The sequence below is a fragment of the Poeciliopsis prolifica genome, unplaced genomic scaffold, assembly GCF_027474105.1.
Source record: "Poeciliopsis prolifica strain line A6 unplaced genomic scaffold, Auburn_PproV2 SCAFFOLD035, whole genome shotgun sequence".
NCBI lineage: Eukaryota > Metazoa > Chordata > Actinopteri > Cyprinodontiformes > Poeciliidae > Poeciliopsis > Poeciliopsis prolifica.
The window spans coordinates 97,685-110,511 of record NW_026562410.1 but is presented as its reverse complement, the minus strand read 5'-3'; the positions used below and the strand labels follow the sequence as shown (position 1 = coordinate 110,511).

The window sequence follows — 12,827 nt, the reverse complement described above, 5'->3', positions numbered from 1 at the left end:
GCAAAAGTAAAAACTGCTGTGCATTTTTTTTCCTCATCCACTACGTCAACACTTGTTTTGCAATACACTTTAGAGTTAGTAGCCAAAAAGCTCAGACCAAAAAATACCTGTTAAGGATTTTGATTTAGCTGGAGCATACTCCCAACAGTATTGCAGAAATGACTGCGGGTACATATTATCAACTCTCATGAGGTCCATTAGTGCATTTTATAACCTTATAAAAAAAAAACACTTTAAAAAATCCTTGGCAAAAAGCAGACTGATGCATCGCTCCTACACATGAGTTGGGTGAAAGTTGATACAAAAGTCAGCTGTGGAGTTAACTTGTCCATCTGTGTTACTACAGACGCCTGAACGTTTCTGAGCATGTGTCTGTCAGTAGCAGCGTTCAACACTCAGCACTGTAACATATGATGTATTGCTTCCAGCTGTGTGGTCTTTCCATGCTGCGTAAATACAGTTCAGCATATATTAAGAAAACATCATGAAAAATGTTGTCTTTGCTGATTACTATGTAAGTTTACAACATAAGCTGAAGGGTATTATTACATGGTAATAATTACAGGGACATTAGAATACATATTTTAAAACACCAGTTTGTCCACTCACATTTTTCAAAGTCATCTGATTTAAACAAGTAAACCACAACTTCACCCATTGTGTGTGTATCCTTGTGGGGAACAATAAATGCAAGTTTATTTCCATACTTTAAAATAACGTCCAAGCGTTTTTAATTTCAGTGATTCAGCTTGTGTGTCTTTTTTTACACCATCTTTTTTCCTTCCAATCAACTCTCCATTAGTATGTTTATATCAGGACTATGTGAACAGCCAGCTTCTTTAGCACTTGCCTCTTATGACACACGCTGCGATGGTGCTAAACTATGACATAACACCGGCGCATCAGACAAATGCATCAGTGTTATGCAAGATTGGTTTAATTGATATTTTTGAGAAACTAATTGTGTGTTTGCTTGTAGCTGCGACCAATGTTAATCAAAATGAACTTCAGTCATTTTATTTAAATTCATCCGGCAATTACCAGAGCAGAGTGCACAGTAGTGACACAATTTTCTAAAGAGTTCCAGTTAAAGTAAAGGTGGGGTGTCGGGTTAGATTAAGAAAGCTTTCTCGTGAAGGCAATATGCTGTAAAGTGAATCCTAAAAGATATCACTATAAGGATATATCTAATTTTTTTTCAGTTTGCATTTGAATGCAAACTCACAGCAAGCTTTCAAAATCCAGCAGCAGTTCTGAATCTTAAAATAAACTCTTGCAGCATATCAAGATGTTCTACTTATTACCCAACTGGGACTGCAAACTCTACAAGATGTTACACAGATCAAAGACAACCATTTCCAAAGATGTTGCTTACGTACAATACAGAGCGGAAACTGTCCTGGTCATGCTGCATAATGCAGATGTGTTGCCTTTCCTCCATCTGTTTTGGTCATGGTTTGTTATGTGGTGCAGCTACAAGATCGACTTTCATCTATTGGCAGGGTTTTAATTGTAGCAAAGTTTTACATTATGTTAGCTCTACAGTGTGTAATTTTCCTATTATTTATTAGGGCACAGACTTTTAATATGAAACATTTAAGGACAAAATGCACTTAATATAAGAAGCAAATACCCCATCAAGGTATCATATATTCCCTAGTCAATTCTTACCACCATTTATTGTTTTGTTCTTTACCTGTCTCTTGTCTAAGATGGCCTTGCTGTCGAATAGTGCTGATGTCCCTGTGCAAATGACGAATGAGAAAATTATGACATCATCTGTATTTTTACCAGGACCTCCAGGTTCCCCAGGGCCTCCAGGTAAGAATGAATCTGTGTTCAATGTCCAAATTCATCCTACATGTGGAAAGTACTTTGCATGCAGAAAAGTCATTTGGAGCCATGCAAGGTCGTCAGACTAATCTGTTCTGTAAATCCTAACATAAATGTGCAGATGAGATAGTCTATGTCATGATTATGTTATAAACAGACCACTTTCTGACCCATTTACTGTAGCATTTTCCACATTAATACTGTAGCTCTTTAACATGTATACATCCCTCTCGATTTGACTAGGTTTTTGTTGTAGGAAAGCAATCCATCATAAATTATCTGAAAACATGTTTTCAACTTTAACAGTATGTATATATTTTATAGTTCAAATATAAAACAAAAAACTCATCCATTAAATTTTGGAAAATTTTAAAGGGGCAGCAACAATTCAGCTGGGTGGACCTCATGCCACCTTCAAAGTGTAGTTTCTTCCCAGATCTGTAGCTGTCAAGCTCCCAAGATTGGCAGCTGCACCTTGAAGGCGGTGCAGCCAACTAACTTCAATTATAACGCTCCAAGCAAGAATCCTGACCCGGGATCTTTGTGCATTGAGTTTGAATCTTCTTCCCATTTCAGTTTTTTCTGAGTACTCCAACTTTTTCCCACAGTCCAAACACGTGACTGTTAGGTCAATTGTTTCTCTCATGTGACCTTAGGAGTGAATGTGTGGTTATTTGCACCAATTTGCACATCACCCTGTGAGGATTAATGGATGGATGGATGGATGGATGGATGGATGGATGGATGGATGGATGGATGGATGGATGGATGGATGGATGGATGGATGGATGGATGGATGGATGGATGGATGGATGATGGATGGATGGATGGATGGATGGATGGATGGATGGATGGATGGATGGATGGATGGATGGATGGATGGATGGATGGATGGATGGATGGATGGATGGATGGATGGATGGATGTCCTACTAGGTTTTTCTTCACATTTACATACACTCCCATGATCTAACTCGTTCAGAAAAGTTGCAAAGAAGGACCCTGTTGTACAATGGTGTCAGTCAAATAAAATCTATAAAAACAGACAGAATTAAATTATGATTATTTCTGTACCAGTCTGTTCTGACCTAAGATTGTCATGAGATAAAAATAAAGATAAGTGATGTTCTACATTCAATATCAAAAGATGTCAAGTATAACAGAGGAAAATTTTTAGTTTAGCTTGAATATGTTGGTTGTTTGCCTAAAATATTAGACAAGTTCAATCCTTGGCTTGGTGGGAGTAAAAATCAACATTTTTAGGAAAGTGATTTCTTGTGTCACAGATGCTTTTTTTCCAATGATAAAGCACATCTGACCGCAGTGTGAGTTTCAGATATTTAATAAGGTTTCAGGGAGCATCCAATGACTTTCACATGGAGGGGCAACTGCTCTACCTCCCGACCTCCAGCCTCATCACAAAGGTTATCACAGAGTTAAAAAAACAAAAAAACAGGACTATTTGAACCATATGATAGATGTCAAAGCATGTCTTCAGAATCAGAAATGTCAACCCTGTGTTGACCGGAGAGGAAATGTCAGCAGGTTAACATGTGAACTAAATTCATAGTCTAGAAATCAAGATGGTTCATAAATATCTTTGACCTTGAAGTAATCTTAGAGGGGTTGAAAAGATTAGATCCACAAAAGAAATGATATCTTAGAAGTTTGACAGGTTTTAGTCTACAACAAAGTGACATTTCCAGTGTTGGAAATATTCTACATGCCATTGATAGAAAGGATCCAAAACAATGGATGGTTTACAAACTCTGCTTTGTTTCTGTCTTTATTTTAGGAGATACAGGACCAGTTGGCCCTCCGGGATTGACAGGGCCCCCTGGTCCACCTGGTCCGAGGGGCTTGATGGGACCAATTGGACCAACACCAGACCTGTTCCACATCAAACGTGGCCCTCGAGGACCTCTGGTCAGTTCATATATGCTTTCTTTTATCTAGAGTAAATCTGTATGTCTACATTTTTCACAGTTATAGCTCTGCTTTTATCTTTGCTGTATGACAGTTCATCTTCTCATTCATGTTAGTATTACATCTTTGAAACTCCAATATAATATTGTATATCCTACTAACAAGACCAATCAGAACTTTGTCTTGACATACAACATCATAGGCAGAACTGCTTAAAAAAAAAGAAGATAAATATTTTTACTGTTAATGATTTGTGTATTGTTGCCAGATGGGGTCAGCTCTTTTTGGAAAAAAAATATATATTTTTTTAATCTCAATGAAACACACTTGGTTAAATAAAAGTTATATACATACAATGCTTAATGACTTTCACAACTTCTAACCAAACACTTCTTATTGTTGCTGATAATTGTTCAATTTTGGTACCTAAAAAGGAGAAGTACATTTTGAGGTTATACTTTTGGAGTAAAAATATATTACATGGAATTGAAATAGAAGCAACAACGAGTTCATGCTATTCTACTGCATTGCATTAGGGGCAGAGAGTCAGATCAAGCTAAAATAAATGACACACTTTCTCATGGTTAGGAAAGACATAAATATATGATTTTATTACTGACTATTTGGACGAGGCATTAATGCAATTAATATGTTCCTAAATCTTCTATTTGTTTCCTTCATCATGTTGTCAAATATGTTATTTGCATGCAAAGTGTTATTGCATGCTATTTGAAATATATGGTAGTAGAAGTGATTTATGATACCTAATAGTACATTCAAATAGTCAATTACAATTTAGGCATGGCACACGTTGACATCCTTATTGCTATTGACTAACTGTGCAGTTTTAATCTGATTTGTCTCCAAGATCTTTTCATCACTTCTCCTAAAAGGAAAAGGTTAGTACTTTAGCAGCACCAACACAGAAATCATCATGGCAATATCACTGTTTGCCGTATTATAATTTCAAATTATGGGTTGGAGATATAATTCCCAATTATATTGCAAATTGAATCCAATATTGCTTGGAAGCAATCTTTCGTAAAACTCCCAAAATAGATTAACTTAATACAGAGGAAATACTTCAAACTGTGATTCTAACTCCAGATCACTGCAGGGACCACATTGATGGAAAGTACCTATTTTAAAAGAATTATCTCAGTGCTTCTTAACACTTGTGGATATTCTGGCACAAACCCATAAGTTTGTGCCTGAATATTTTAATTAAATTATGGCTAGCGTGTTTTATTCTTTTCCTCAATAACAGCCAGACTTATGCAGATGGAGAATCCCTCTGCTTCTGTAAAAGACAATCACCATGAGAGGTTGGACAGAACAGCTTTGCAATGAAATACAAGGCATATTTAAAAAAAAAAAAGCAAGACATGGAAATTAATTTCTATTTTTGCCTGTGAAACACATTTTTTCTGTCTGTGGGTTTTACTAGACTAACAAATTGAAATAGTTTAATAATCCCGCATTGTGAGACAGGCGCAGGAAGAGAAAGAAAATACCTCCTCTTTTTCGAACCTCATTTCTGCCAGGTCAGAAAGGATGACACATGGTGATGGTAATAACAACAGAGTGCACCGAATCCATTTACAGCTTCAGATGTTTTCTTTGGCTTGCTCTGTTTGCAGCACTCACTCTATCCTGCGAGTGCAAACCGTTGGAGTTGAGGTGGAGGATATGAATCAAGAATGTTGAGGACGTTGCCACCCAGACACTTCAGAAATCACAACATCAACACCTGCAATCAGTCATACAACAAGCTCCACAGAGCCAAATCATGAACTCACAACCTGTGTTTTCACAGTGGAATGTGATCTGTTGCTTTGTATGTATGAGTGTTATGTGTTTATATAATAGTAAGATGTGAGTTTCCATCACAGCTCTTCATATTCGCAGCCCGTCTGTACGGTTAATCAGTCCACATTTTGGTGAGGTGACGCTGAAAGGACATTGTGCTCTCATGAGGTTTTGGCCATCAGGTCACATGTGTTTGACTGCATGCAAGGATTTTTTGATTAATGTGTGACTTTCAGGCCATGTATTTGTCTGAATATTGGCATCTCTCCCTGGACAATGTGTTCATAATTCTTTGAAGATAATTATTCCAAGGAAGACATCAAAGCAAGCTTCGCCATTGATCTGACTTCCCTCAAGAAAGACCCGAGGCCCTCAGTTAATCTTGCTTGGTAGATCATAATTGAAGCTTGCAGTTTTTGTGGTTACTAAGAGTGTGCTCATTCATCAAACAAACAAAAGTTGCTTGCTTGTTTTTTTTTTTTTTTTTTTTTGGTGGCAGGACAATATTACATCTACATGTTTCTGGTGTTGCAATACTCAACTTCAGAAACCAGTGAGGGAGGTCAAATATCCCTAAAATAATATTTACGGTATATACCTTCTGTTTCTATTTATGTCCTAAAAGGGCCCCCCAGGAGCACCAGGGAGAGATGGCCTAAAGGTAAGAATGGATGCTATGTAGTCGTCTGATAATTTTAGCTTTTCAGCAGGAACTATGCCACTTTAAACACAGTTCAGTAAAACTTCTGATCAGTATAACTCCTAAACAGCATAGAAAGTTTTAGCACGTATATGTTTAACTTTGGTTTGTTGTATCATATTTTAAAATAGGTTAAGCAAACTTAATGGAGAAATTGGAAGACATGCCAAAAACAATATTCCTCAGTCGACAATTATCCATAATTATTAGTCAGAATTGCAGCTTGAGAATGACAAGCATATTGCAAAATATCAGCTAAATGTTGCCCTGGCAAAGACTTTCTGATAAAAACTTAACCACAAGTTGGTACAAGCGGAAAGAACAAAAATGCTGTGTCAAAGAGAAGCTTACTTGATGCTGTGTAAATCTATGAACCCAACAAATACAAGGGTTTGTTTTTCTAAATCCAGGTTTCATGGTTTTCCATAAAGCATGTTTGTCCATGTATTCTGTCTGCAGAAATATGCAGCCCAACTCATGAAAACATGTTTTCATGACTTTCTTTTCGCAAAGATCCATTTCATCCATCATTTGTCAGTGTGCCACAAAGCCATTTTTTTAAAAAAATATGGAGCTATATATTACGGTACATAAGGTGAAGTTCAGCTTTTTTTCTACAGAAGCAAAAGTCTTGTGATTCTGCAGGATGTCAAAATCAATTTGAACTGAAAAGAGCCAGCTCAGGTAGTTCAGACAGCCAGCTCTTAAATAAAATCTGAGATAAAGTGGCTTGAAAAAGACAGCGGCATGTTTGTGATGATTTTAAAAAATTAAATGTCAACTCTTGAAATCACTCCATATTAGAGAATTTGGGGTATAGGCTAAATATTTTAAAAGTTTAGGACATTTATATGCTGTAAAATCCTATAAATTTTACTAGTAATTGCTTACTAGATGAACTGAGTGTATGGAAAGACTTAAGTGCACCTTTTCTTTCTTGACAGAATACCGTGGCATACTCTCATTAATTTGGGATGTTTGGGTGGATAAACTGGAGAATGATGATAATCTGTCTGACTGTGCTACAAATTCAACCCATCTGCCAAAACACTTGTAGCCTCAGTATGACCCTGAGCTACCAAAAATGTTCCTACACAGACTGGAAAAGACTAAGAAAAAAGTACAGAATTTGTTTTTTTTTTTTATTTTCCAGATGTTGATAAATATAGGAAAATAAAAACTGACTACATCTAAAAAAAATTCAATTTTAATATTTTAAGTTGCGGTACTAGTTTCAAAAAGTGAACTTTTGCCTTAGATGTGCTCTAACATAGCATAGATGCCCCAAAAGCTGTAAAAAATATCCCTATATTGTTCTCAGACCAGCTCTGTGTTGTTATATATATTTGGAACCCAAAGTTAATGAAAGTTTACTAATTTTCAAGCAGTTTTCTGGTCAACATTTGTTCACTTTTTCAATGTACTGAATCTTAGTAAATGGGCAAGAAATGTGTAGGAATTTCAAACAAATTGTGGAGAAACCCTGTATCAATCAATTGTAACAATTTGAAGAGTCCATACTATTCTGAATAACATACAGCATGATTGCTTCTTTCTTGACGTTCTCGATGTATTTGTTCTACACCTTAAACAGTTCCAGTTTTATGGTGTTTTTTTGGTAGATGACTACCGCTTTGCTAGTTATCTACCACTTTAAGCATTTCTAGAAATACAATTGAGAAATGCCAGCGAGAGTTTCCAATCAACGGCCTTTGAAGCATCCTCTTACACTCAGGATTAGGTTTAAACACACTGCAAGATTACAAACTTTACCAAGAAAAGAAAACAAAAGAAATGCTAAAGTGATGGAATGTTTTCGTTGGCTATTTTTAGTCAAATATTTAGACTTTGCTTTCAGAATTGGAGAGGATGCAAGTTACATTTTGGTGCTAGTTTTGCACTGAGCTAAACTTAAAATCACAGCACTGCAAATAGAAGTGCTGAAAACAGCCGAATGAAAATTAGAAGACATTTCTATTTACTTTTAAGAGGTCAAAAAAGTTTATTAATGATGTATTAAAGAATGTTATCCAATGAAAATAAAAGTCATCACCATAAATCTAAACAAAAGTTAACAGCTTAGAAAAGTAAAAATGTGTTTTTCAACATCAGTACCATGTAACTGGTAAATATTTTACTGGAAGTTTCCTCCTCTGGGTATGTTTTGCTGCCAGTAGAATTGGTAGATTGCCTGAAGTTGATGGAATAATTAAAGAGGAGGGGCTGGCTCATAACTTCTAACACTTGGCATAACTTCAGACCATCATGGTTGAAACACAGGACAATGATCCCAAACAGACATCAAAACTGATTGTGTAATGCATAAAGCAGCCAAAATTACGGTTTAAAAACAATATGTCTACATTTTTTACCTCAGTTCTATCAACAGTGTGTAGACGGTGCCTGAAGAAGTTCTTAGGTGTCACTGGCAAACAATCACTTTAAATTAAACTTCACTGTAATAATCGAAAGAGTTCTTTTTCTGTAGTAAACCACATTTTGGTGACATTTGGAATCAAGCTTTGGTGTTGATAGAGGCTTTTGATTAGAACAAACATGGAAAAATAAATTATTACTCTATGGATTAACGTTGTATATATTTTATGTGATTTTGGAGGGTTTAAGTCAGAATTATTTGTCCCTAAAATGATCCAGCTCTTTTCATCTTTCATCTGTGACCGGTCTGGTAGTAGAGCCACAATGATGGGTGTGCATATTAGAGGAAAAGAGAAAAAGGAATTAAACAAAACGGGAACCTGACAGAACACACAGTGAGGGGGTCCTACCTTTAATATCAGTTCAGAGTTATTTAATGAGCTGACATCCCATTGACAAGGGCCAGCCCACACGTTCTATTGTCCGATACTCAGATCAGTTGTTTTGTTTTGTTTTTTGGGGGGGAGCATTTTTTTTTTCCGCAAATATAGTTTTTTCTCTCTTTTCCTAAACACGCACCAGATGTGATTTTCCCAGCAGTAACAGCAGAAGTGTGAACTCCCAGTGCAACAGTTCCACAGCATCCAGCTGGCTTTTTACAGAAATCAAAAACAAACAAAACAAAGTTCAGCCCAGCTAAAACTGCAACACAACCGCCTGGGTTGATCCGTCCTGAGATGAAGGTTACATTTATTGAGAAGCCTTCTCGCACTTTACTTTCATTTGTTTCTTTTTTTTTTAACCAAGTTCTGATACAGCAGTTCCTCACACACCATTCATAATTTTCATTAACCTCCAATGTTTCACCAACCCATTCCAAAAGCTCGGGCTAACTTTGGCACACCCCTACCTTTAAACCGTTAAAGCTGCCAATTACATAATAAAAACAAATACATAGGAGACAGCTACTAATGTGAACAACACATTCAAGAAAACAGATGAAAATTGTTGTTCTGTCTCATAACTTATCATGAACATCATAAAACTAAATCAAAAGTGCAGAACATCAAAATCTTAAGATACATGTTCACTTAAAAATGTAAAGGAAGGATAATTGTTTTAATCATTGCCTTAGACAGAGTAGTACCCTCATGACAGTTTATGCATAATTTACATCTTTAAAATTCTATGTATGTCTTTTTTTCTTTGTTTTGTTTTGTTGAGGGTTTTTTTTTTGTTGGTGGTGTTTTTTCAATACTCTGAAATAATAGGTTGTTGACTGCTTTTATGTCTGCATTTTGTCCCATTAGACCAGGCTTAGGAAAACAGCAGCCTATCTGCTCCAGCTCCATTTTTGACTTTTGGATAAATGTCTTTTGGTTTTCTGCTTGGTCTGTGCAGGAATATATAAAATAGAGTATGTCAGCTGCTTATTTTCCTGCCTGCTTTTCTTCTTTCTTTTTTCCATATTTGCTGCATTTGCAGTATATCCCATATCCAGAGCATTGTTTGGTATTCCATTTTCTGGCTCCCTGAGCAGTTTCCTGAGGACAATATTATGACATGCTCTCATGCAACACCCCCCACCCCACCCCCTGTCTTTTCTCCACTGTAATTCAACTAAACCAAATATTTGTTTTGTTTCCTCAGGGGGAGAGAGGAGCTCCCGGGCCTGCTGGACCACCAGTAAGAATAACACTTTTCATACTGATGATACACTATTGTAACAAGCCACTTTCATCTAAATCAAAAATTTAAGCTACTCATTATATCAGGTGATAAAAGACATTGAGCAACACAGCCTATAATAGGCAACCGTGATAAAGCATGCAACCCACTGTATACATTTAAATCAGGGAACGGCACAAACAGTTAGGGAAACTTTTTTGCACCAATTGAATGCCTTTGCACTGTAGTCATGTTGGCACTGTAAGAAAATATCACCACTGTAGATGAAAGACATACTACTATGTAATTTATAGATTTATGTTTCTATAGAGTCTTCTTTATAAGATATTGTGCATGAAAATTGGAATTTAAGGAACAAGACTGATTTTTTCTAAAGTGATGTAAAGTTGAGAAAAGAAAACAAAGTAGTTATAAGTGCAAAAGGAGAGACATGCACAGCTCACACTTCTTCCAAATACCACAAGTGATACATAAACTAACAAATATCTTTACACAATAAAATTAACATTTATTTGAGGCAGTAATTCAGGATACATTTTCTTTCTCATAAAGAATTATAAGGCTAAATAGACTTTAAAACCAAATTATAATAAAGCAAATGCAGAGATCACTGTACTGATGAGTAAATCACTATTTAAAATGTATTATCAAATTGATCACGACCAAAAAGGATTCTTATTTTCTGTTTGGCTTTCCTCATCTCGCAGGGATCCCCAGGATCTTTTGATTTCCTGCTTCTGCTGATGGCAGATATCCGCAACGACATCGCTGACTTGCAGAGCAAGGTGTACGGTCGGCCAATGCACTCTCCGGAAGAGGACATTCCTTTGGCGCCAGACAGCTGGAGAGACACAGCGGACAGTTTGGATGCAGGATCAGGGGAGGATTATAAGGAACCTCCATCTCAAACAGGCCGATGGTCCAAAAGGAACAAGAAGAGAAAACCAGGGCGAGAGAGAACAAACTGATCACACTGATAATGAAGGGAGGCTTTGAATGCTGGCAGGTGTAAATATTGAAGCAGTTTGCTTTTGTATTTAATGGCTTTTAAGAACATATTTTATGCAGTTTTATTACAGATGTTTATTTTTTTATAAGACGTAAAATGTTGTTTCTGTCTCTTAACAAATGTAAGTGGGCTCTGGCAGTATTTGTGTATTTTAAATGTATGTTATAAGAAACTGAACAAACCAATATCTAAGGTTTGACATCCTCATCCCGTAATGTCAAAAGATGCAGAAAATTGCCACAGTTGCTGCACTGGACCTTATTAAAGTAACTTTAATGTCTTTCATCCATAAAACACAAGAATAATAATTTCAGTTAGAAAAGTAGAAGTTTTTGGAAAAGTAGCACCACTGTTCATTTACTTGACTGATAATCAACAGTATTTAAGTCCAAATTTAGATTATTTCTGGTCTGTATGGTTGCTTTAAAATTTATTCATATCTTTATTCCAGTCACTAAAAAAGGTCCATAGTGAAAGGATAAAACAAACAAAATAAGAAAAAGATTTAAAAAATAAACATGACACAAATTATCCACTGAGTCACAAATAAATGATGACGTCAGTGTCTTGAAGAAAATCTAACTGTACTAAGAACAGGGTTTACTAAAACTGCAATTATATTATTGATGTTGTGTACATTTCAGTTTTACATAGATGTGCTCCAGCTGTGGACCTGTTGTTAAATAATGCCTGCTAAAGTCATCCTCGGTTTACAAAACTCTTTACAGTATGTTTGAAAAACTTGAATCTCAATTAGGGAATTATGGCACCTTTCTTTCCGGTTTTTTTTTTATATTAAAACAAATAGTGTCCAATTTTAACAATATATTACACATGAAAAGATAGCACAAGAAAAATAACAATATGAAATGGCTCAGATATGGAGAGAATAAACAAACTGTAAACATTGACAGGTTAACTCATTAAAGTTCTGCTGATGAGTTTTAATGGTTTTCTACATAACATAGAAGAGCACGTATAAAGAGTTGAAGGTAACATATCACAAAAAAATTATCTCTTTATATTTAATTTTACTTTTAAGAAAAATTTGATTGCTATTTGATTAATGTAATATTTATTTTTCTAGAGCTCAATAGAGACCAGCTCAGTCCTCTTAATTCAATAGAAAACTTGTTTCTGAGGCAGCACCCATATAGGCAGTACCTTTTCACCATAGAGCATTTTATAAATGTCTGTGATTCAAGGGAAAGCTATTTTCAACCATTTCAGATTTTATACAGTGAATATTTGATTTTGTAAAGAAAGATGCAGAAGCCTCTTTTTGTTTTTTTGTTGTTTTATTCAAAAACCAAACATTCCTTTCCCTCAACTTTGTGTTGAATGAGAAAACATTCATGACATTTTCTCCCTGTTTCCTGTACAATAAGATGGACCGTCTTTCCAGGCCTGCAATCAGAAAATGATCATCCCTTTTGAGTCCACTAGATGGCAGCCTCCTCACATTTTCCTTCTTACACTACTCTGG

The 12,827-nt window shown here is 35.9% G+C and overlaps 1 protein-coding gene across 2 annotated transcripts in view; it reads left to right on the top strand.

The window, feature by feature from the left end:
• Window positions 1-12,140, top strand: part of ccbe1 (collagen and calcium binding EGF domains 1) — a 38,849-nt gene extending 26,709 nt beyond the window's left edge. For both annotated transcript variants that reach the window (XM_055052723.1, XM_055052721.1), the window contains exons 7-11: window positions 1,713-1,821; window positions 3,628-3,758; window positions 6,193-6,228; window positions 10,294-10,329; window positions 11,040-12,140. In XM_055052723.1, the coding sequence (XP_054908698.1) occupies window positions 1,713-1,821; window positions 3,628-3,758; window positions 6,193-6,228; window positions 10,294-10,329; window positions 11,040-11,300 (573 nt within the window). In that variant the 3' untranslated portion in view covers window positions 11,301-12,140. The remainder of the gene's footprint in view (window positions 1-1,712; window positions 1,822-3,627; window positions 3,759-6,192; window positions 6,229-10,293; window positions 10,330-11,039) is intronic.
• The last annotated feature ends 687 nt before the right edge of the window (window positions 12,141-12,827 follow it).